The sequence below is a fragment of the Amblyraja radiata genome, chromosome 34, assembly GCF_010909765.2.
Source record: "Amblyraja radiata isolate CabotCenter1 chromosome 34, sAmbRad1.1.pri, whole genome shotgun sequence".
NCBI classification, from domain to species: Eukaryota; Metazoa; Chordata; class Chondrichthyes; order Rajiformes; family Rajidae; genus Amblyraja; species Amblyraja radiata.
Genome location: NC_045989.1, coordinates 5,857,645 through 5,881,066, shown reverse-complemented (window position 1 = coordinate 5,881,066; position 23,422 = coordinate 5,857,645). Strand labels below are relative to the sequence as shown.

Here is a 23,422-nt window from a genome sequence, read left to right as displayed (position 1 = left end):
CTCGTGATCCCAGCATCAGCAGTTACAGCCATCTCTCCCTCGAGATCATAGACGATACTCAAGAAGTATTCAAACCCAACCTCTGGTGCTATCTGTGTGGAGTTTGCATATTCTCCTGATTGTGCTGGTTTCTAAGGTTGGGGTGGGGAAAGGGGGGGGTTTAACTGAATATTGTGTGCGAACTCCAGCACATGAATAGCAGATAAAGAGGATTTAACACGTATTTCAAAGCATTCTCCCAATACTTGCCAATATGCACTTGCCCCCAATGCCGTACCTAATGCCCTGCTATTGCTTAAGTACAATATATGGTTATTATCAACTTGCTCTGCACACTTTGGCTACATTTCCTCCTTAACAACAGTAACTGCACATGAAATATACTTTGGAAAGACCAGGGGTCATACAAGGCAGGAGCTTTAATTGGATCTCAATCTTTCATGAGTCTCCAAGTCTCTTCTTCCCCAATCCATTAACTTTTAAAAACCCAACATAGATTATAGGGTACCGTACAATCTTTGAACAAGGTGAGGAGGAACTTCTTTAGTCAGAGAGTAGTTACTCTGTGGAACTCATTGTCACAGAGGGCTGTGGAGGCCAAGTCAGATATGTTTAAGGCAGAGATAGACAAGTTCTTGATTTGAACGGGAGTCAAGTGTTAAGTGTTTAAGTATTTCTGACAGGATTTTGCAGTGGAGTAGACAAAATGTTTAAGAAGGAACTGCAGATGCTGGAAAATCGAAGGTAGACAAAAATGCTGGAGAAACTCAGCGGGTGAGGCAGCATCTATGGAGCGAAGGAAATAGGCAACGTTTCGGCCTATTTCCTTCGCTCCATAGATGCTGCCTCACCCGCTGAGTTTCTCCAGCATTTTTGTCTACCTTCGAGTATTTCTGTCATTTTGTTTTTCTTTTTCAGGTTTCCAGCATCTGCAGTTTTTTTTTTTACCTTTTGATTAGCTTTTTATTTCGGGTCAGGACCTATATTCAGTCTGAAGTAGGCCGACTGGAAACCTCCTCTGTCCATTTCCCCCAGAGCCACACTTGCCGAGTTCCTCCAGTACTCTATTCTATTTTTATGGTTGAGTTTAATGCTGGGTCCTGAAGACTGTAATGTTTCTAATTGGAAGGTGAAGGAAGGAACTGCAGATGCTGGTTTAAACAGAAGATAGACATAAAACGCTGGAGTATCTCAGCGAGTCAGACAGTATCAGGTGTAATGCTATAAGACGCTGGTCAGGCCACATTTGGAGTATTGTGAGCAATTCTGGGCAGCAATTCTGTGGGAGAGTCTAGGAGTAGGGGTCATAGCCTCAGAATTAAAAGACGTTCCTTTAAGGAGATGAGGAGGAATTGCTTTAGTCAGGGGGTGGTGAATTTGTGGAATTCTTTGCCACAGAAGGCTGTGGAGGCCAAGTCAATGGATATTTTAAAGGCAGAGAGATAGATTCTTGATTAGTACAGGTGCCAGGAGTTATGAGGAGAAGACAGGAGACTGGGGTTGGGAGGGAGAGATAGATCAGCCATGATTGAATGGAGGAGTAGACTTGATGGGCCGAATGGCCTAATTCTGCTCCTATCACTTATGACCTTATGACCTTAGTATCTCTAGAGAAAAGGAATAGGTGACGTTTCAGGTCGAGGCCCTTCTTCAGTTTGAAGAAGGGCCTCGACCCCAAACGTCACCTATTCCTGTTCTCCAGAGATCCAGTCTGACTCCAGCTTACACCAGCTTTCTGTGTTTATAATTGGAAGGTGAGATGCTATTCCTCAAAGCTTATGCTGTGCATTGTTGGAACAGTATAGGAGGTCAAAGATGAAAGGTCAGAGTGAAATGGCAGAGCACTTGTGATAAACAAGGCTTCACACCACCATCTACTGTATATCCTTCACTCACTTATTCTTCATCTCCCACACACTTTTCCCTTTGTCCCCTCCATTCTCCGCATCTCAAAGGCACAGTGGCGCAGCTGGTAGAGCAGCTGCCTCACAGCGCCAGAGACCCAGGATCGATCCTGACCTCTGGCGCTGTCTGTGTGAAGTTCGCACATTCTCCTTCAGACCGTGTGGGTTTCCTCCAGGTGCTCCAGTTTCCTCCTACATCTCGCACGTGCTGGTTTGCAGATTAATTGGCCTCTGTAAAATTGGCCGCCAGTGTGTAAGGAGTGGATGGGATAGTGGGATAACATAGAACTAGGTGAACGGGTGACCGACGGTTGGCGTGGACTCGATGGGCCGAAGAGCCTGTTTCCATGCTGTATCTTTAAATCAATCAATCAAAACATGTTCAGATTCTAACTTTACCCAGTTCTGTTGCAAAATATGTAGGAAGGAACTGCAGATGCTGGTTTACACCGAAGATGGGCACAAAATACTGGAGTAACTCCGGAGAAAAGGAATAGGTGACGTTTCGGGTCTGGACCCTTCTTGATTGGCATGAAAGATTAACTCTGTTTCCCCCTCTCTCCACTAGTGAAGTCTGAACTAATGAGTATGTTCTTTTGTTGCAGAAGACTGCCTGATGTATTTCGTGAAGAGAATGCTATCAACCTGCAGTAAAGATTCCGATTAAACCCGTTATTCTCGAGTGGACTGCTTTTGTACCCTCACAGAATTCACCAAACCCAATTTGCTTTCAGCTGTTGAACGAACGCACATAACAAGCCATTCATCTGTGGCTATTCCACTCTGCTCCACTGGACTCCATGAACAATGCCGAGTTTAAATCCCGTGACAAACGGAAAAAAAGGTTTAGATTTCACAATTTTAAAAGTGCATATTTATCTTCAATTTGCTTCATGAAAAAATACAACAAAGTCTTTCAGGCTCCAAAATAGTTCCCAACAATGTCCTTGGCAATGAGAGTTTTTTAATGAAGCAACTGATACACGTCATTAGTTTGGCACAAACAGGGTCGTGTCTTTGGAGTCTCTACATGGCCAGTGAATAATATTCTCCTTTCCATGTTTAACTCCTCAGGTGAGGCTTGGCACACTCCAAAAGGGACTCAGTGGTAAACTTACTAATTGTAACTTGGATCCAAGTTGGATGCACATTTGCAAGAATGTTGACAAGGGCTTGACTTAGTCCAACCTCATGTCTGCTGGATTTCACAAAACTAGACTGAAATACCCCCAGGGTTGCATCCTTAGCCCCCTACTGTACTCCCTGTACACACATGACTGTGTGGCCAGGTGCAGCTCTAACTCCATCATCAAGTTTTCTGATGACACTGGTAGTGGGCCTGATCTCCGATAACAATGAGAAGGCCTATCGGGAGTAGGTGGCTGACCTGGTACTCTGGTATCAGGACAACAGCCTCCTCCTGAATGTCACACAAATTAAGGAGCTGATTGTGGACTTTGGAAGGGCACAACATCCGAGGACGTACACGCCACTGGAGATAAATGGGACTACTGTGGATAGGGTGAGCCGCTTTAAATACCTGGGAGTCCACATCACAAAGGATCTGACATGGACAACACACACTGCTGCACTGGTGAGTAAGGCAAAGCAGTGCCTTTACCGCCTCAGCTGAGGAAATTCAGTCTCTCTGAGGATCCTTCAGTGCTTCTACTCAGGGGCTGTAGAAAGCATCTTGTCCGGCAACATCACAATCTGGTTTGGGAACAGCTCTGCCCAGGACAGGAAGGCTCTGCAGAGAGTAGTGCGTTCGGCCAAATGCACTATGGGAACTACACTTGCCCCCCCTGCAGGACCTATGCACCAGGAGGTGCAGATCCAGAGCCAGCAACATTATGGGGGACCCCTACCACCCCAGCAATGGACTGTTCCAGCTGCTACGGTCAGGCAAACGCCTCCGCTGTCATGCTGTGAAAACAGAGAGGATGAGACAGAGTTTCGTCCCACAGGCCATTAGGATTGTAAACTCTTATCTCACCAGAGACTAATTTACTAATTTACTGTTGTGTTGGGTCTTTTAAAAAATATATTTTTTCTAAAATGGAAATACTGATTCAGTTCTATTCTTTTCTGTAGTTTTTGCAAACATCCGCAGGCATTGCCACTTTCATTTCACTGCACGTCTTGTATGTGTATGTGACTTGACTTGACATGATCTGCAGAGTGCCCGACAGATTAAATCCAGTCGAGGAAATGATCATATTGTGCTTTGAAGACAGATGCAAAATGCTGGAGTAACTCAGAGGGACAGGTAGCATCTCTGGAGAGAAGGAATGGGTGACGTTTCGGGTCGAGACCTTTCTTAAATCAGCATCTGCAGTTCCTTCTTACACTTATTGTGCTTTGAATTGATTTGGAATATGGCCATTGTATTTTGCGATCTTGTTATTATGGAACAGCTATCCTAGAGTTCCCTATTCCATTGTAAGAATGTCATGCATTAATCAGACCGTGGCAAAAAAAAGAAACAGGCTTGTTTCCATTCTGTACAGAGTTATACCACACAGAAACAGGCCCTTCAGCCCAACTTGCCCATGCCGACCAAGATGCAACAGAGTTGCGAGTCTGCAGGTTCTCTGGAAACTTTCAAGAGAGAGCTAGATAGGGATTAAAGATAGCGGAGTCAGGGGATATGGGGAGAAAGCAGGAACAGGGTACTGATTGTGGATGATCACATTAAATGGCGGTGCTGGCTCGAAGAGCCGAATGGCCTACTCCTGCACCTATTGTCTATTGTCTATTCATATCTACCCGTTGTTTAAGAAAGAACTGCAGATGCTGGAAAAATCGAAGGTAGACAAAAAAGCTGGAGAAACTCAGCGGGTGAGGCAGCATCTATGGAGCGAAGGAATAGGCGACTTTTCGGGTCGAGACCCTTCTTCAGACTGATGTAGGGGGGGGAGGGTAGGAAAAAGAAAGGAAGAGGCGGAGACAGTAGGCTGTGGGAGAGCTGGGAAGGGGAGGGGAAGGAGGGAGAAAGCAACGACTGCCTGATATTGGAGAAGTCAATGTTCATACCGCTGGGGTGTAAACTACCCAAGCGAAATATGAGGTGCTGCTCCTCCAATTTGCGGTGGAACTCACTCTGGTCATGGAGGAGGCCCAGGACAGAAAGGTCGGATTCAGAATGGGAGGGGGAGTTGAAGTGCTGAGCCACCGGGAGATCAGGTTGGTTATTTCGAACTGAGCTGAGGTATTGGGTGAAGCAATGAACAAGCCTGTGCTTGGTCTCACTGATGTAGTGCAGTTGACACCTGGAACAGCGGAAAATACAAGCTATCTACCTGCGTTAGTCCCACCTCTCTGCATTTGGACCATATCGCTCGAAACCTATTCATGTACCAGTCCACATTTTTTTTTAAAGATTTTAATTGTACCTGCCTCTAGAGCTTGCTCTGGCAGCTTGTTCCATATGCGCATGTGAAAATGTTGCCCCTCAGATCCTCGTCTAAATATTTCCCCCCTGTGCACCACTGTGCTGCCAGCTTTTTCCTCAATCCCAAAGATGTGTGTGTTGGAATGTTCATTGCACTTAGAATATCAACAAAAGATCTGAAAATGGGTCCAAACCAGAAACTTCAATATGAAGGATGAGCCCGATCCGAAACATCACCTATCCATGTTCTCTAGAGATGCTGCCTAACCCGCTGAGTTACACCAACACTTTGTGTGGTTTTTGTTTTGTAAACCAGTATCTGCAGTTCCTTGTTTCCAAAGGTAAAATATGTGGGGTGTTTGGGATGAATGAACTGGGATTACTATAGGAATAAAAGGTACACAAAAATGCTGGAGAAACTCAGCGGGTGCAGCAGCATCTATGGAGCGAAGGAAATAGGCGACGTTTCGGGCCGAAACCCTTCTTCAGACTGATGGGGGGTGGGGCGGAGAAGGAAGGAAAAAGGGAGGAGGAGGAGCCCGAGGGCGGGGGGATGGGAGGAGACAGCTCGAGGGTTAAGGAAGGGGAGGAGACAGCAAGAGCTAGCAAAATTGGGAGAATTCAACGTTCATGCCATCCGGACGCAAGCAACCCAGGCGGAATATGAGGTGCTGTTCCTCCAATTTCCGCTGTTGCTCACTCTGGCAATGGAGGAGACCCAGGACAGAGAGGTAGGATTGGGAATGGGAGGGGGAGTTGAAGTGCTGAGCCACCGGGAGTTCAGGTAGGTTATTGCGGACTGAGCGGAGGTGTTCGGCGAAATGATCGCCCAACCTCCGCTAGTCTCCCCGATGTAAATCAGCTGACATCTAGAGCAGCGGATACAGTAGATGAGGTTGGAGGAGATACAGGTGAATCTTTGTCGCACCTGGAACGACTGCTTGGGTCCTTGAATGGAGTCGAGGGGGGAGGTGAAGGGACAGGTGTTGCATTTCTTGCGGTTGCAACGGAAAGTGCCCGGGGAGGGGGTGGTATGGGAGGGAAGGGAAGAATTGACAAGGGAGTTGCGGAGGGAGCGGTCTTTGCGGAAGGCAGACATAGGGGGAGATGGGAAGATGTGGCGAGTGGTGGGGTCATTATTATAGGAATACTTTGATTAGGAGTTTTATGGTCAGTGTGGACTTCATGGGCTGAAGGGCTTGTTTCCACGCTGTATGTTTCTGTTACTAGGTGACCGTCATTTTTGTTTTCAGGTGTTACGGCTGCCACTCCCCATAAATGTTTGGAATGATGTAAAAGTACACAAGGTTACAAATGATAGGAGAAGTTTTAGGCCATTTGGCCCATCCCAATCATGGCTAATCTGTCTCTCCCTCCTAACCCCATTCTCCTGCCTTCTCCCCTTAACCCCTGACACCCGCACTAATCAAGAATCTATCTATCTCTGCCTTAAAAATATCCACTGACTTGGCCTCCACAGCCGTGTGTGGCAAATAACTCCACAGATTCACCACCCTCTGACTAAAGAAATTCCTCCTCATATCCTTTCCAAAGGAACATCCTTTAATTCCGAGGCTATGCCCTCTAGTCCTAGACTCTCCCACTCTCTATACGTCTCTGTAGACTCGCTGGAGATCTTCTTTCAAAGTCAGTCTCACTTTTCATTGCCTTGGCAGCCAACCTCTGCCCCACAGCCTTTGAGCCGGGACTGGAGCTGCGTACGAGACAGTCCCAAAATAACTCCTCTTGCTTCAGTTCCCTGAAGGTCGGATGAATGGACACAGAGGTGGGAGAAAAACATTGGCACAGATTATGCTGTTGGGTGGGCAAAACACCAAAGCATCCTGTGCCATACAGCAGCGGATGGGAGAAATCAGCCGACATGGAAACTCCCGACTCAACACAAAGATTCACACAGTGCTTGGGAAAGTCAAAAACGATATGCCTGTGGCAGGCAAACTGCTGCATGAATGATTGATTCCGTGGTCAACCAGCAGTCTGATGCGTAGGGCTCAAGTTATAACAAGTTAAAAATAAAATAAAAAGCAACAAGCACTGGGCATCAGAAATGTGGAAGCAGGGAACTGCCAATGCTGGTTAATACACAAAGGGACAGAAAGTGCTGGAGTATCTCAGCAGGTCAGGCAGGATCTCTGGAGAACGTGGAGAGGTGACGTTTCAGGTCGAAACCCATCTTCAGAATTCAGAAATGCTGGAAATATTCAATAAGTTAGGTGGCATCTGTGCAATGTCATTGCATGACAGATTTAGCATGGTAACGGGCCCTTCAGCCCACTAACTCCACGCCAATACATCGATCATTCATTCATACCATTTCCATGTTGTCCCACTTTCTCATCCATCACAGTGAGGAATGTGGATTCCACTGTGGTGGATGTCTATGTTAAATTGTGTTAAATGGTATCGTTGCTTTTCACTTAGTGTGGCTGTATGGTAACTCAAATTTCGCTTTACCTTAGTTGGTTAAGTAACAATAAACACAAACTTGAACTTGAAGCACTAGGGGGCAACTTACAAAGGCCAATTAACCAACAAACCCGCACGTCTTTGGAATGTGGGAGGAAACCGGCGCACCTGGTCATACTAGTTCTACAGAAACATGTTTTGCAGATGCTGGTTTACAGGGAAAGAAACAAAGTTCAGGAGTAAATCAGGCAGCTTCCATGGAGAACATGGATAGAACCCTTCTTCAGACTTACCAGCTCTAGTTATCCCACTTTCGCATCGACCCCCCTACATTAACGGGACAATTTACAGAGGCCAAGTAACCTACAAACCCACACGCCCTTTGGGATGTGGGAGGAAACTGGAGCACCCGGAGAAATCCCACATAGTGAACGTGCAAACTCCACAGAGACAGCAGCCAAGGTCAGGATCGAACCTCGGTCTCCGGTGCTGTGAGGCAGCAGCTCTACCAGTGATAGGCTGGAAATACTTTGAAACAGTCATTCTGCTTCTCTTTCCACACATGCTGCCTGACTTATTGAGTGTTGTCTGCATTTTCTGCTTTTACTTTCAGTGTTCAGCATTCTCAGGTAGATTCAGAGCTCAAGCCCAGCTGCAGATACTTTGCAAATATCTAGGCGATAATTTGACCCCAACTATGGCAGCATTTTAGGAACGTTTCATTCTCAGCGCTGCCCAGCCTCTCTGGAAAGTGCAAAAGATCCCACAGTACAGTACGGTGATGGCGAACAGCAAGGGGAATAGCCTGGTGCTCGAACTAATATTGTTCTCACAATCTGCAAAGTCAACATTAAAATTGAAACTACTGTAAACAATCAACAAAGGGCGGCACAGTAGCGGTAGAGTTGCTGCCTCACGGCGCTAGAGAACCGGGTTTGATCCTGACTACCGGTGCTGTCGGTATGGAGTTTGTGCTTTCTCCCCAGAACCACCTGGGTTTGCTCTGGGTGTTCCAGTTTCACTAGTTCACAAGTTATAGGAGTAGAATTAGGCCATTCAGCCCATCGAGTCTACTCCGCTGATCTCTGCCACCTAATCCCATTTTCCTACCTTCTCCCCATAACCCTTGACACCGTTCTAATCAAGAATTTGTCTATCTCTGCCTTAAAAATATCCACTGACTTGGCCTCCACAGCCCTCTGTGGCAATGGGTTCCACAGATTAACTACCCTCTGACTAAAGAAGTTCATCCTCACCTCCTTTCTAAAAGAGCGCCCTTTAATTCTGAGACTATGACCTCTGGTCCTATGTGGAGTTCGCATGTTCCTTCCACACTCCAAAGGCATGTGGGTTTGCATGTTAATTGGCCTGTGTAAATTACCCCTAGTGTGGGAGATAGAACTAGTTGTTTAAGAAGGATCTGCAGATGCTGGAAAAATCAAAGGTAGACAAAAATGCTGGAGAAACTCAGCGGGTGAGGCAGCATCTATGGAGCGATGGAATAGGTGACGTTTCGGGTCGAGACCCTTCTTCAGAACCAGTGACCGTTGCTCGGCATGGACTCCGTGGTCCCAAGGGCCTGTTTCCAACTAAACTAAACTAAATCAGGCAGCAGCTGTGAGGACAGGAACTAGGTTAAAGAAACTCAGCGGGACAGGCAGCATCTCTTGAGAGAAGGAATGGGTGACGTTTCGGGTCGACACCCTTCTTCAGACTGATGTCAGGGGAGTGGGCGGGACAGAGATAGAATGTAGTCGGAGACAGTAAGACTGGTGGGAGAACTGGGAAGGGGAAGGGGATGGAGAGAGAGAGAAAGCAAGGGCTACTTGAAGTTAGAGAAGTCAATGTTCATACCGCTGGGGTGTAAGGTGCCCAAGTGAAATATGAGGTGCTGTTCCTCCAATGTTAAAACTATTGAAGTTAGAAGAAAATAGATGCTTCCAATTCTATGTGAAAGAAGAGTCACAAGTAGATGTGCGAACTTCACACATCTCAGGGACTGAGTCGGGACAAGCTGTACAGTTCCAGTGTTATACTTTCAACATGGCCAGTTATAAACATGGAAAGATCTCAGAATAATATTTCCAGGAGGTTTAAAAATAAACTAAACACCAAAATAAGTGTAAATAGCAACACTGTTCACCAGAGTCCACACTGACCCAGTTCCAGTGGGGATGGCAACAAGTGCATTGTACTTCGGAGGAGAAAAATCAGCCACGGCTCATCATGACTTGAAAAAAGCCCATTCAGCCATCATTACAAAAAGGTTTTATAGTTTCTGGTTTTGCTTCCTAGAAGTTGCCCAATAAACCCACAGCATTTTGCTTCTCCCACTATCATTTCCACATAGGGCGGCACGGTGGCGCAGCGGTAGAGCAACTGCCTTACAGCGCCAGAGACGTGGGTTCGATCCTGACCACGGATGCTTGCCTGTACGGACTTTGTATGTTCTCCCCGTGACCCGCGTGGGTTTTCTCTGAGATCTTCGGTTTCCTCCCACACGCCAAAGACGTACAGGTTTGTAGGTTAATTGGCATTGGTATAAACATGTGAAAATTGGCTCTGGTGTGTGTAGGGTAGTGTTAATGTGCGGGGATCGCTGGTTGGTGCAGACTCGGTGGGCCGAGGGGCCTGTTTCTGTGCTGTATCTCTAAAACTAAAACTAAAAACTAAAATTCCTTCAGTATCTTTAGGACTAGGATCCGGAAGTTTGAGTTCAATGCGGAACTGTGGCACAGCCTCACAACGCCAGAGACCAGAGTTCGATCCTGACCTCGGGTGCCCTTTATGTGGAGTTTGCATGTTCTCCCCGAGACTGCGTGAGTTTGCTTGCGGTGCTCCAGTTTCCGCCCACATCCCATGTATGTGTGGGTTTGTAGGTTAAATTAGCCTCTGTAAATTGCCTCTAGTGTGTAGGGATTGTATGATAAAATGAGGCAACATAGTGTGGACCGGTGATCTACTCCTATCATTTATGATCTTAGGATCTTATGATCTATGATCTCATGAATCCAACCCAATTGTTCAATCTCCTGGATCTTGCTGGCATTACCTGCGGCATTTGAATGGTTGCCTCGTGTGACTGTGGTCAGAGATGGACCAACTACTCAAGGAGCAGCACAGCAAGACCAACCTACCCGGCTTGAGACGCTGTGTGCAGGAAGGAACTGCAGATGCTACTTTATACCAAAGATATGCACAAAATGCTGGAGTAACTCAGAAGGTCATGAGGTCATAAGGAATAGTAGAATTAGGCCAATCGGCCCATCCAGTCTACTCCGCCATTCAATCATGGCTGGTCTATCTCCACCTCCTTACCCCATTCTCCTGCCTTCTCCCCATAATCCCTGGCACCCGTACTAATCAATAATCTATCTATCTTTGTCTTAAAAATATCCACTGACTTGGCCTCCACGGCCTTCTGTGGCAACGGATTCCACAGATTCACCACCCTCTGACAAAAGAAATTTCTCCTCCTCTCCCTCTTAAAACAAGGGCCTTTAATTCTGAGGCTATGACCTCTAGTTCTAGACTCTCCCACTAGTGGAGACATCCTCTCCACATCCACTCTATCCAAGCCTTGCACTATTCCCTATGCTTCAATTGGGTACTCCCTCATTCTTCTAAACTCCAGCGAGTACAGGCCCTGTACCAATAAACATTCATCATAGGATAACCCACTCATTCCTGGAACTCAGCGGGTCAGGCCAGCATCTCCAGAGAAAACAAAATAGGTGTCGTTCTGGGTCCGAAACCTTCTTGAGATTGTGCCACAGATGGCGGCCAGATTATTTTCACTCAGCTGCCAAAAAAATTTTCTCTTGAAGATCTGATGTAATCCATTTTCATTAAACTTGCAAGATCACAGCTGTTTTCCATTTAAGAGCATTAGCCTCAAACAGCACCTGTACTTTCAACTGAATTTGTGCCTCTTGGTCCTTAATCCATTCACTAATGGGAGCAATGGGAATTGTGAACCTGTGCTTTGTGGACATCAGTGTGCGGTCCATTCTCTTAGAATCATAGAAACATAGAAAACAGGTGCAGGAGTAGGCCATTCGGCCCTTCGACCCTTCGAGTCAGCACCACCATTCAATATGATCATGGCTGATCATCCAAAACCAGTACCCCGTTCCTGCTATTTTCCCCATATCCCTTGATTTCATTAGCACCAAGAGCTAAATCTAACTCTCTCTTGAAAACATCCAGTGAATTGGCCTGCACTGCCATCTGTGGCAGAGAATTCCACAGATTCACAACTCTCCGGGTGAAAAAGATTGTCCTCATATCAGTCCTAAATGGCCTAGCCCTTATTGTTAAACAGTGGACCCTGGTGCTGGACTCCCCCAACATCGGGAACATATTCCCCCAAACATCGGGAGCATATGTAGTCCAGTACCACAACGCATATGTGGCCCATATGTGGTTAAGTGCTCCAGTGGTGACCTGAAGCTCTGCAAAATCAAGATCCTCCTTCAACCTGCTATCCAGTAAGAAACATCTCCAACAAGATGCAGCACAATGGAGCAGCTGGTAGAGCTGCTGCAACACAGCGCCAGAGACCCAGGTTTGATCCAGCCCTCGGGTGCTGTCTGCGTGGAGTTTGCATGTTCTCCCTGTGACCACACCAGTTTCCTTTGGGTGCTCCGGTCTCCTCCCACACCCCAAGGATGTTTGTAGGTTAATGGGCCTCTGCAAATTGTCCCCATTGTGCAAGGAGTGGATGTTAAAGTGGGATTACATAGAACAGCCGTCTGGAGCGCGACGTCATTTGAAGATGGACACAAAGCTGGAGTAACTCAGCGGGACCGGCAGCATCTCTGGAGAGAAGCAATGGGTGATGTTTCGTGTCGAGACTCTTCTTCAGTCTGAAAAGGGTCTTGACCCGTAACGTCACCCATTGCTTCTCTCCAGAGATGCTGTCGGTCCAGCTGAGTTACTCCAGCATTTTGTGTCTATCTTCAATTTCCTTGGCCCTGCTCAGGAAGTAGAAGTGGGGGCGGATCCGGACCGCAACGGCCGTGAGCCCCAGGCTGAGTTCGGCGATCGTTTGCCTGCTTCTGCTGCTGTTGGAGGTGAGACGTTGCGCCGTGCCAGGGTCTTGGGCCTGTCCCACTTTGGCCGTCAGTTCCGCGACAGGCCGTTGGCGCGCGAAGATTTAGTTCACTACAAAAATTTCGGAGCCCCGCACGGCCTGTGCGCCTCAACGCGACCACGAGGTCGCGTAATTTGCGTGCCAAGGACACGTAAGTGGGATAGGCCCTTAACCTACATACACCCTCCCACCTTTCCCCATCTGTCCCCCCTTTTTCTCTCTGCTCCCCCCCCCCCCCCCCACCCTTCCCTGTGTCTCACCTTCCTCCCTGCCCCCATCCTCTTGCACTTACATTCCCTTCTCTGGCCTCCCATTTCACGTATCTTCTATCCTTGTCTCGTTATTACACACATTTTGTCTTTTCATCTCTGGTTTTGGCCTAACCATTGCATCTCTGGGCCAAACATTTTCCCATAACCACCCCCTCCCTATCACCGAGATCACCTGTATCCACCTATCACTTGCCATAGTTTGTCCCACCCCACCTCTCTTCCAGTTTCTCCTCTCCCTACTACAATCGGTCAAAAGAAGGGTCCCGACCTAAAATGTCACCTATCCATGTTCTCCGGAGACGCTAAGTTACTCCAGCACTTTGTGTCTTAATTTGTAAACCAGCATCTGCAGTTCCTTGTATCGACATAACATGGAGCTTAGGCAAAGTTATCTGGGGCCAGTTGGTATCGCTGAAACTTGGGACCAGTAAAGAGTTGACCATACAAAAAGGGAGGAAGGGGAACAAATAAAGAGAATGGTGGCCTGTGTATAACTTTAACTCATAGACACCATGTAGACTCTTCAGCTCCTGAAGAAGGGCTTCGACCCAAAATGTCACCCATTCCTTCTCTCCAGAGATGCTGCCTGTCCCGCTGAGTTACTCCAGCATTTTGTGTCTATCTTCGGGTTTGAACCTGCATCTGCAGTTCCTTCCCACACTTTAACTCATATAGGTGTTGAGCAAATGGTTTGCCTAGCAATCCATCCAAACATACAGCAGGAAGCACACTGCATCAATCTACTCCCCATAATCACAAGCACATATTTTTACCCTTTCAATTTTCTCCATATTATACATATCTGGTAAATTGCATGTGTTATATTTAGCAATCTAAGAGCAACCTGGGCTGAAGATATCATATTGCTCATTAAAAAACCTTCCATTTCTTTTTATTTAAGTACATGGTATTATTGTAAACCTGCTCATCAGGTTTGGTGTATGTCATTTAAAAAAAAACATATGTTCCAATGACGTGTTAATGAGTGCCATCTTCTAAACTTTTCCTTTTTAAACGTGACCTCTTTTTGTGTGGAGACATATGGGTGGATATAAAGATAGTGAGTCATACTCTATGAGATGCATGGTTTCAGCTTGCAGCAACCACTAACTGAGCACTAACTCAGTACTGAAAAAGTTAGGCTGGGACATGTTTGTTATGTTGTTCATCGTTGAATAGTGCATATTAATACTCACTGCCTCGTCATAATCAAAAACTTGTCCCACCTCTGTTATTCCTTCCACCCCGCTCCCGTCCGGCAGAAGGTACAGAAGCTTGAAAGTGCGCACCACCAACTTCTTCCCCTCTGTTGTCAGGCTTCTGAACAGTCCTTGCGTAAACTAGGATTCTGTCCGATTCACCTCTATCCCAATGCGGACATTGGACTTTGTCTGTGGAACTGTTGCACTACAATGCTGAGAGCTGTATTCTGCACTCTGTATCTTCCCCATTGCTCTACCTATTGTCCTTGAGTTTGACTTGATTGTATTTATGTGTAGTATCATCTTATCTGTTTGGGTAGCGTGCAAAACAAAGCCCTTCACTGTACCTCGCTACATATGACGATAATAAACCTAAACCTAACCTTGGCTCAATCCAGATATTGCACTAGATTTGCAGCTTAATACTTTATTTTTAATAAAGGATGTGAACTAGGAAGTTAGCAGCCTCATTATTATTATTAAGTGATGTGATAATATTTATGTGTTTAAGAAGGAACTGCAGATGCTGGAAAATCGAAGGTGGACCAAAGTGCTGGAGAAACTCAGCGGGTGCGGCAGCATCTACGGAGCGAAGGAAATAGGCAACGTTTCGGGCCAAAACCCTTCTTCAGACTGAACAATATTTATGTGATAATTATTATTAAGTTGTGTGTAAAGTTACACAGATTGTCTGTCACCAGATAGTTTTTCTTGAATTATTGTCGATATGCACAATATATAATAATCTATCTGCAATAAGACTGATAAAGCTCCTGAATTTGCTCTCTGCGTTACATTTTAACTGAAGATAGACACAAAATGCTGGAGCAACTCAGCGGGACAGGCAGCAATTCTGGAGAGAAGGAATAGGTGTCGTTTCGGGTCGAGACCCTTGGCATGAAAAGCCACCCATTCCTTCTCTCCAGAGATGTTGCCTGTCACGCTGAGTTCCTCCAGCAGTTTGTGTCTATTCTGTTTAAACCAGCATCTGCAGTTCCTTTCTTACATTTTAACTGTACAGTTTAATATATTAGAACTGATTTGAGGTTCAAATCCATGGCAGGAAAACTGGAATTATTATTATTATTACAGTAGTTTAGACAGTTTATTCCAGTTTAGTTTCGTTGAAACAGGCCCTTCGGCCCACCGAGTCTGTGCTGATCAGCGATCCACATGCACTAGCACTATCCTACACACACTGGGGACAATTTACAATTTTTACCGAAGCCAATTAAACTACAAAATTGTATGTCTTTGGAGTGTGGGAGGAAACCAGAGCACCCAGAGAAAACCACGCGGTCACGGGGAGAAGGTACAAACTCCGTACAGACAGTACCCCTATCTAGGATTGAACCAGGGTCTCTGGTGCTGTAAGGCAGCAACTCTACCGATGTGCCACCGTGCCACCCTCGGAACAGTTGTGGACATACAATTGGGTGTTCTCAACAATTCCCCCCCCCCCCCCACCATTTGTTTCAGATATTTTGGTTCAAATTGTCTAGCACGTGTCGGTGATTATTGATAGATGTCCCAAACTAAGCAGCAGTCACACTGGCAGTCCGAGGACATTTTTTGTAGATTAGTTTAGTTTATTGTCCCGTGTACCAAGGTACAGTGCAAAGCTTTTGTTGCGTGCTAACCAGGCAGTGGAAAAGCATTACATGATTACAATCGAGCCATTCACGGAGTACAGGTACATGATAAGGGAATAACGATTAGTGCAAGATAAGTTTTTGTACTGCAATTTAGTGAGAGACAGATCTCACCACCAGAACCAGTCATCCATTCTCTTCGACGAAACATGCAAAATGAAAGAGGGCTCTGATTAAAACACCGATTGGTTTTACAGAATTTCTTTCAATAACACTGATTCGGCAATCAGATGATGATCTGATAAGTTCAGCTCCACTCTTGGCATCTGGCCCCACTCATCCCACATTATAACTTGCGACCAGATGCACTGTTGACATCGAATGCAGCCTTCCCCGCTGTGTGATACAATGTAGCTTTGAATAGACTGCTGTGTACATTCTGGGTTGCAAATAGCTCACAACATGAGCTAATTCTTGGTATACTCGAGATAAATTAGTAAAAGCAAACACAAATCTTGCAACAAATTATCAAGACAGGGTCACATGCACATGTGTGCTTTCAGTTTATTTTAGTTTAGTTTAGTTTAGAGATACAGCGCACACGCAGAAACAGGCCCTTCAGCCCACTGGCTCCTCACCTACCAGTGATCCACGCACACTAGCACTACCCTACACACTAGGGACAATTTACAATTTTACTGAGCCCAATTAACCTACAAACCTGTAGATCTTTAGAATGTGGGAGGAAACCGGACCACCCAGAGAAAATCCATGCGGTCACAGGGAGAACGTACAAACTACGTACAGGCAGCGCCCATAATCAGGTCTCTGGCACTGGCACTGCCCCACCGCAGTGCCACCGCGCTCATAAGGATTTATTCTGAACTCCATGTGGCAAGAATTTAAATATAGAAAAGTACAGCTTTCACCCTTCCAGCTTTCCTCCCCACACTTCAATGCCTGAAGAAGGTTCCTGACCCGATACGTCACCTATCCCTGATCTCCAGGGACACTGCCTGACCCACTGAAATATTCCAGCTCTTTGTGTATTTTTTTGTGCACCAGCACCTGCAGTTCCTTGTTTCTACATGGAAAAGTACTGCACAGGAACAGGCCCTTCAGCCCACAATGTCTGCCCCCAACAGGATGCCAAGACCAACTAATCTCCTCTGATCTATGTCCCTCCATTCCCTGCATATCCATGTCCCCATATAAAAGCCTCTTAAACACCACTATTGTATCTCTCTCAACCACCAACCCTGGCATCGTGTCCCAGGCACCCAAAACCCTATGTGTATTTCAATGCATACGTCAACCCAAAATGCCCATTCTTGCTTTCTTCACAGATGCTGCCTGAACTGCTGAATATCCTCGGGATTTTCTGTTTTCATTTCAGATTTCCAGCATTTCCAGATTTTCCCTTTTGCGGGGCCCAGATACGTGACCCGATTCACGAGTTCAAGATTTCAAGGGAGGTGCAAGTCCCATCTCAGAGCCAAGACACCAGGTCTCCTTGCTTTGATCTGTGTTCCAGTGGCAGGAGTGGGTAGGGTGGAGAGGGCTCATTCTGTGGGAGATGTGATAAACACTTGCCAAGATAGGGTGTGCGAACCAGACCGCTTCTCTTTCATTAAAACTGCTTCTTAAGTTTGTTTGAACATTATATTTACAAAGCCGAGCCGTCAAGATGTATTTGATGGAACAGATACAAAGTGAACCTCTAAAGGATTGATGCACTGCACTTATGATTATGATCAAACTGAGAGAGAATTCAGATGTTCAACTATCCTATAAATTACACGAAACAGCAGAGAAACATTTCTGCAAAGAACACCTTTCATACTAAAACTGCAAACAATGATTTTGCGCTTTGTGATGCTTAGACTAGCTTTTGAAATTGCCTTCATTGTAGTTTCTGGTTTTATTTCATGTTAAGATTAAAGCAAATTTAATTGTTGGGTTTTGGCTCGTCTTTGAAACTCTAAATTACTTCTTGAGCTGTGAATTTATTTTCTAATCTAACTGTTTCCACATCTTGTGTTTGGCTGCACAACTCTTATCAGTTAATACCCCCACTCCTTCTGAACTTGATTTTGACTGTGCCAGCATAGGGTGGAAGCCAAGTTCTTCCAAGCAGAAAAACCTACGCAGCAAAATTAGAGTTGGTCATACAATTGGTGGGCAAAGTTGAATTTCATCAACCGTCAGGTTCATAGCGGTCTTTGTTTGCATGCTAAAAGTCTATCTTTGTGTTAAAGTTGTCACATCAAGATTTTCATACATACACGTTCAGCTTCAACTACTGTGCTCTTGTGGCAAAGAGCCAAGTGAAGCGGAGAGCTTTCACCCAGGCCCAATGTAATTGCTTATGCCCCTGTCCCACTTAGGAAACCTGAACGGAAACCTCTGGAGACTTTGCGCCCCACCCAAGATTTCCGTGCGGTTCCCGGAGGTTCCCGGAGGTTTTTGTCAGTCTTCCTACCTGCTTCCACTACCTGCAACCTCCGGCAACCACCTGCAACCTCCGGGAAACGCACGGAAACCTTGGGTGGGGCGCAAAGTCTCCAGAGGTTTCCGTTCAGGTTTCCTAAGTGGGACAGGGGCTTTAGGCACCTTTTAGTTTAGTTTAGAGCTACAGCGGGGAAACAGGCTCACCGGGTGCACGCTGACCAGCAAACATCCCATACACTAGCACCATCCTACACACACGAGGAACAATTTACAAATTCTTAGCGAAGCCAATTAACCTACAAACCATTATGTCTTTGGAGTGTGGGAAAAAAACGGAGCATCCCTAGGGAAAACCCACGCAGGTCATGGGGAGAATGTGCGACGTCTGTACAGACAGCACCGTATAGTCAGGATCGAACCCAAGTCTCTGGTGCTGTAGGGAGGAAACTCTACCGTTGTGCCACCCTTCCCATCTCTTCAGTTAAAACTGGTCTCATGACTATCAGAGTCCTGCTACCTTTTTTCATGTTCCACTTATTCAAGTACCCACTAACGGACCATGATATTACCAGCCAGCTTACAACAAAATCACATATCTGTCATCGATCATTATACTTTAGCTGGAGAACATTTTCTTCAGAGATGCTGACTGACGCACATAGGTGGAGTAATTTAACGGCTCAGGCAGCATCTTTGGAGAAAAGGAGTAGGTGACGTTTTGAGTCGAGACCCTTCTTCAGATCCGAAACGTCACCTGTTCCTTTTCTTCGGAGATGCTGCCAGATCTGCTGAGTTACTCCAGCATTCTGTGTCCAACTTTGGTGTAAACCAGCATATGAAGTTCCTTCCTACACATGCTGCCTAGCCCTCTGTTACTCCAGCACTTTGTGTCTTTTTTGTAAACCAGCATCGGCAGTTCCTTGTTTTTACAGTCTTATCCAGCACAACAAGAGAGCAGTCCTGAACTACTATCTACATCATTGGTGATCCTCAGACTATCGGACTTTACTGGCTTTACCTTGTACTAAACGTTATTCCCTTATTTAGAATCTACACACTGTAAATGGCTCGATTGTAATCAAGTATTGACTGAAGAAGGGTTTCAGCCCGAAACGTCACCCATTTCCTTCGCTCCATAGATGCTGCTGCACCCGCTGAGTTTCTCCAGCATTTTTGTGTACCTTCGATTTTCCAGCATCTGCAGTTCCTTCTTAAACATCTTTGTGGAGCTTGGGTCTCCCACCCTCCAGATGGAATAGTCAACTGACTACCTCTCAGCTGAGGGAACCAAGTTGGGATGTTAAATATCTATATCTTCTATCTTCTTCTATCTTCTATCTATCTATATCTTCTATTATATCTATAAAACTCTGGGGCTATCCGTCCGGCTGCCGTCCGGCTCCCTTTCTGCCTTTTGATTCGTGCCCGATACTCGCAGATGTCCAATCGGAATGGCCGATGCTCGCAGATGTCCAATCGGAATGGATCCATTTACATGTACGGCTGCCGGCTGCATTTCTTCCTTTGATTCATTGCCACGCCGGATCCAGATGCTCAATCTCCGAGATCTTTTCCATTTCGGTAGAGATTTCCCTTTTCTTTCTAAGTATCCACGCCTCATTACATTTCGTCGTGTTTAAGTACACGTTTTTAATCACATCCTTCTCCCCGGCATGGGGGGAGGGGATGGGGGGGATGGTGGATGTTAAAGAGGAATCATTGGGGTCTATAATGAATGCCTTGTAACTCAGCGGGACAGACAGACAGCATCTCTGGAGAGAAGGAATGGGTGACGTTGTGGGTCGAGACCAAAGTATGTCCACTTTGACGAAGTTCTCCTCCTCTCTCCGACAGAAGGGTCTCGACCCGAAACGTTACCCATTCCTTCTCTCCAGAGATGCTGACAGTCCCACTGAGTTAATCCAGCATTTTGTGTCTATCTTCGGTTTAAACCAGCGCCTGCGGTTCCTTCTTACACACATGGCGTGCAAAACAAAGAATTTCACTGTGACCTGTCACATATGATAATAAAGCATAAATCAATCAAATTAATCAATCTAGTATCCTGATCAACATCAGTCACTTAACCAACATGCTGGACCAAGGGAACTATTCATTATTATACTGGGGACTTGGTATGTGTAAGTTGTTGTTGTATCTTCCTTCCTTCAGGGAGTGACTACTTAATGTGGAATGACTCAAGTCAAGTCGAGTCAAGTCATTTTTATTTCTACAGCACATTTAAAAAACAACTCTTGCTGACCAAAGTGCTTTACATTGGTGGAGGTACTAACGTTATACAACATTGGCTCATAGATTAACATACATAAATACATACATATAGCCCTCCCTCAGAGGACGTTAAGAAAGGCTTGAGAGTAAAGATGTTTTAAGACTCGACTTAAAAGAGTCAATGAAGGGGGCAGTTCTGATGGGAAGAAGGATGCTGTTCCACAGTTTAGGAGCTGCAATCGCAAAGGCTCGGTCTCCCCTGAGCTTATGCCTAGATCGCGGGATGTTCAGCACAAAATTCTTATTGACGATAAATTCACACTATTTTTTTCCACAGGAACTGCTTCTTCCCCTCTGTTATCAGGCTTCTGAACGGTCCTTCCATTAGCTAGGGTATAGTCCGATTCACCTCTACCCCATTATGGACATTGGACTTTGTCTCTGGAACTGATGCGCTACAATGCTGAGAACTATATTCTGCATAGTGTGTTAGAAGGAACTGCAGATGCTGGTTTAAATCGAAGACAGACCCCACAAAACGTTGGGGTAACTCAGCGGAACAGGCAGCATCTCTGGAGAGAAGGAATGGGTGACGTTCCAGGTCGAGACCCTTCTTCAGACTGATTCTAATTATATTCTGCTCTCTGTATTTTCCCCTTTGCTCTATCCATTGTACTTGAGTTTAGCTTGATTGTATTTACGTCTAGCATTATCTAATCAGATCGGATTTCATGCTAAACAAAGCTTTTCACTGTATTTCCGTGTTTATGAAAAGAATAAACTGACAATATGGCACTGAGTACTTATGAGTGAATATGTATCAAGATTTGTTTTTATGTGTTGATAACACCATAGAAATAGACTTTGGGGGACTCCATAGTTTCTGTTTAAGAAGGAACTGCAGATGCTGGAAAATCGAAGGTAGACAAAAGTGCTGGAGAAACTCAGCGGGTGCAGCAGCATCTATGGAGCGAAGGAAATAGGCAACGTTTCTCCAGCACTTTTGTCTACCTTCCATAGTTTCTGTTCTTTGGTCATCTAGATTCTGACAATGTATTCACACATTTATCCATTCACGTCCATTCACAAACAAAAGCAGTTCCAGTCAGTCTATGTATAGTTTTGAATTTTAAAAATAAGCTGTGCAGATCAGAATACCTTCCCAGCAGCGTCTCACCCCCCCCCCCCCCCCCTGAACGTATTGGGAATCTATTCCTGGGTCACTATTTTCAGAGAACAGCTCTTTCTAAAACAAAACAAGCTGCTGTGGGCTCAGTCTTTGGTCGCTCGCGTATTAAACGCAAAGATCATGGAATGCGGTTGTCAAAACACCGGAACAGTTTCCTAAACCCCACCAAGTAATACCAGACGCTCATTCCCTCAGTTGTATAAAAGGCAGCGGCCCTGGCAATAATTTCCAATGGAAGGTGAATCATCCCATATGCTCTTGTTAAGTCCTCCCTCCACCACCTCCAGTTTAAATTCCATTTGGAATATTTTGGAGCACCAAGAAACCAAGAACCAAGGCATCCGTGATTCATTTCTCAGCGCACCCAAAGAAATCTAGGGATACAGAAGACTTTATTCCCTTCGGCTGGTTTAGAGTGGGAATGCCTTTCGGCTTATCCGAACTTTTTTTTTTTATAGCCTGCAAATCCGAATTAGCAACGGGGATCATTTCAATGGAGTGTGACACTTGTTTACGTCCAGTTATAAACCAGGGGGCATTCCTTTGTTGAAGGAAAGTCAACAACATATATATTAAAAAAAAGAATTTAAGAAGGAACTGCAGATGCTGGAAAATCGAAGGTAGACAAAAGTGCTGGAGAAACTCAGCGGGTGCAGCCAGCATCTATGGAGCGAAGGAAATAGGCAACGTTTCGGGCCGAAACCCAAAGGAAATAGGCAACGTTTCGGGTCGAAACCCAAAGGAAATAGGCAAAGTTTCGGGTCGAAACCCGAAGGGTTTCGGGACGAAACGTTGCCTATTTCCTTCGCTCAATAGATGCTGCTGCACCCGCTGAGTTTCTCCAGCACTTTTGTCTATATATATATATTTTTTTAATCTGCCTGGGGATTAATCTCCCCAGAACTGCTGTGGATCTTTTTGTTATTCACTTTAGAGATGATCTCATCTCAGCCGCTTAGCTTTTAAACAAAAGGGTGGGGAGAATGGGTGATTTAAACGAGGTTATACTAATAAAAAAACGCCCTGTACGCGATCGGGGCAAGGATGATCTCAGGGAGAATATTAGACTCAATGGAATATAAAGTTGGTTAAAGCGAATAAACATGCATCAGATTGAGGGTGAAGTTGCTGCAGAACAGCTGCCTTACCGGTGGATGCCCGGGCCAGGGTGACACTGATGAAGAAGAAGATGCCAGGGTTCATCATCTTGCTGCTTGCTCTGTGTGTGTGTGTGTGTGTGTGAGAGAGAGCTTCCTCCGCTTCACTGGAGAAGATGCTGCTGGCAGAGCGGGGCGGCACAGACTTCCCTGCCCACGCCTCTCCCTGCCGCTCCAAATACCGAGCACACCCACACACCCACACACACACACATACACACACCCTGCCTGCCCTGGGCCACGGCACTGGGCGCTGGGACAAGGCGATTACCCCCGGCTCCTGCTCCTTCCACTGCCCGTCAATCTCACTCACTCTCCTCCCTCTTCCCCTCCCTCCTTTTCTCCCTACCTCCATCACTCTTATCCCTCCCATTCTCGCCCTCTCTTCCCATCCTTCTCCCCATCCCTTACTCCCCCCACCCCCCCCCATCCTCTCTCCCGCCTTTTCTTTCCACCCCCCCTCTCCTTCTCCATCTCTCCCCCTCCCTCTTTTCCTCCTCTCTCCCT

The 23,422-nt window shown here is 45.9% G+C and overlaps 1 protein-coding gene across 4 annotated transcripts in view; it reads right to left on the bottom strand.

Annotated features, from left to right (window-relative positions):
• Positions 1-23,199, bottom strand: part of mfge8 (milk fat globule EGF and factor V/VIII domain containing) — an 84,921-nt gene extending 61,722 nt beyond the window's left edge. For 2 of the 4 annotated variants that reach the window (XM_033050542.1, XM_033050543.1), the window contains exon 1: positions 22,907-23,199. In XM_033050542.1, coding sequence (XP_032906433.1) covers positions 22,907-22,964 — 58 coding nt within the window. In that variant the 5' untranslated portion in view covers positions 22,965-23,199. The remainder of the gene's footprint in view (positions 1-22,906) is intronic. The other 2 variants (XM_033050545.1, XM_033050544.1) reach the window with 2 other exon arrangements.
• Between the last annotated feature and the right edge of the window lie 223 nt (positions 23,200-23,422).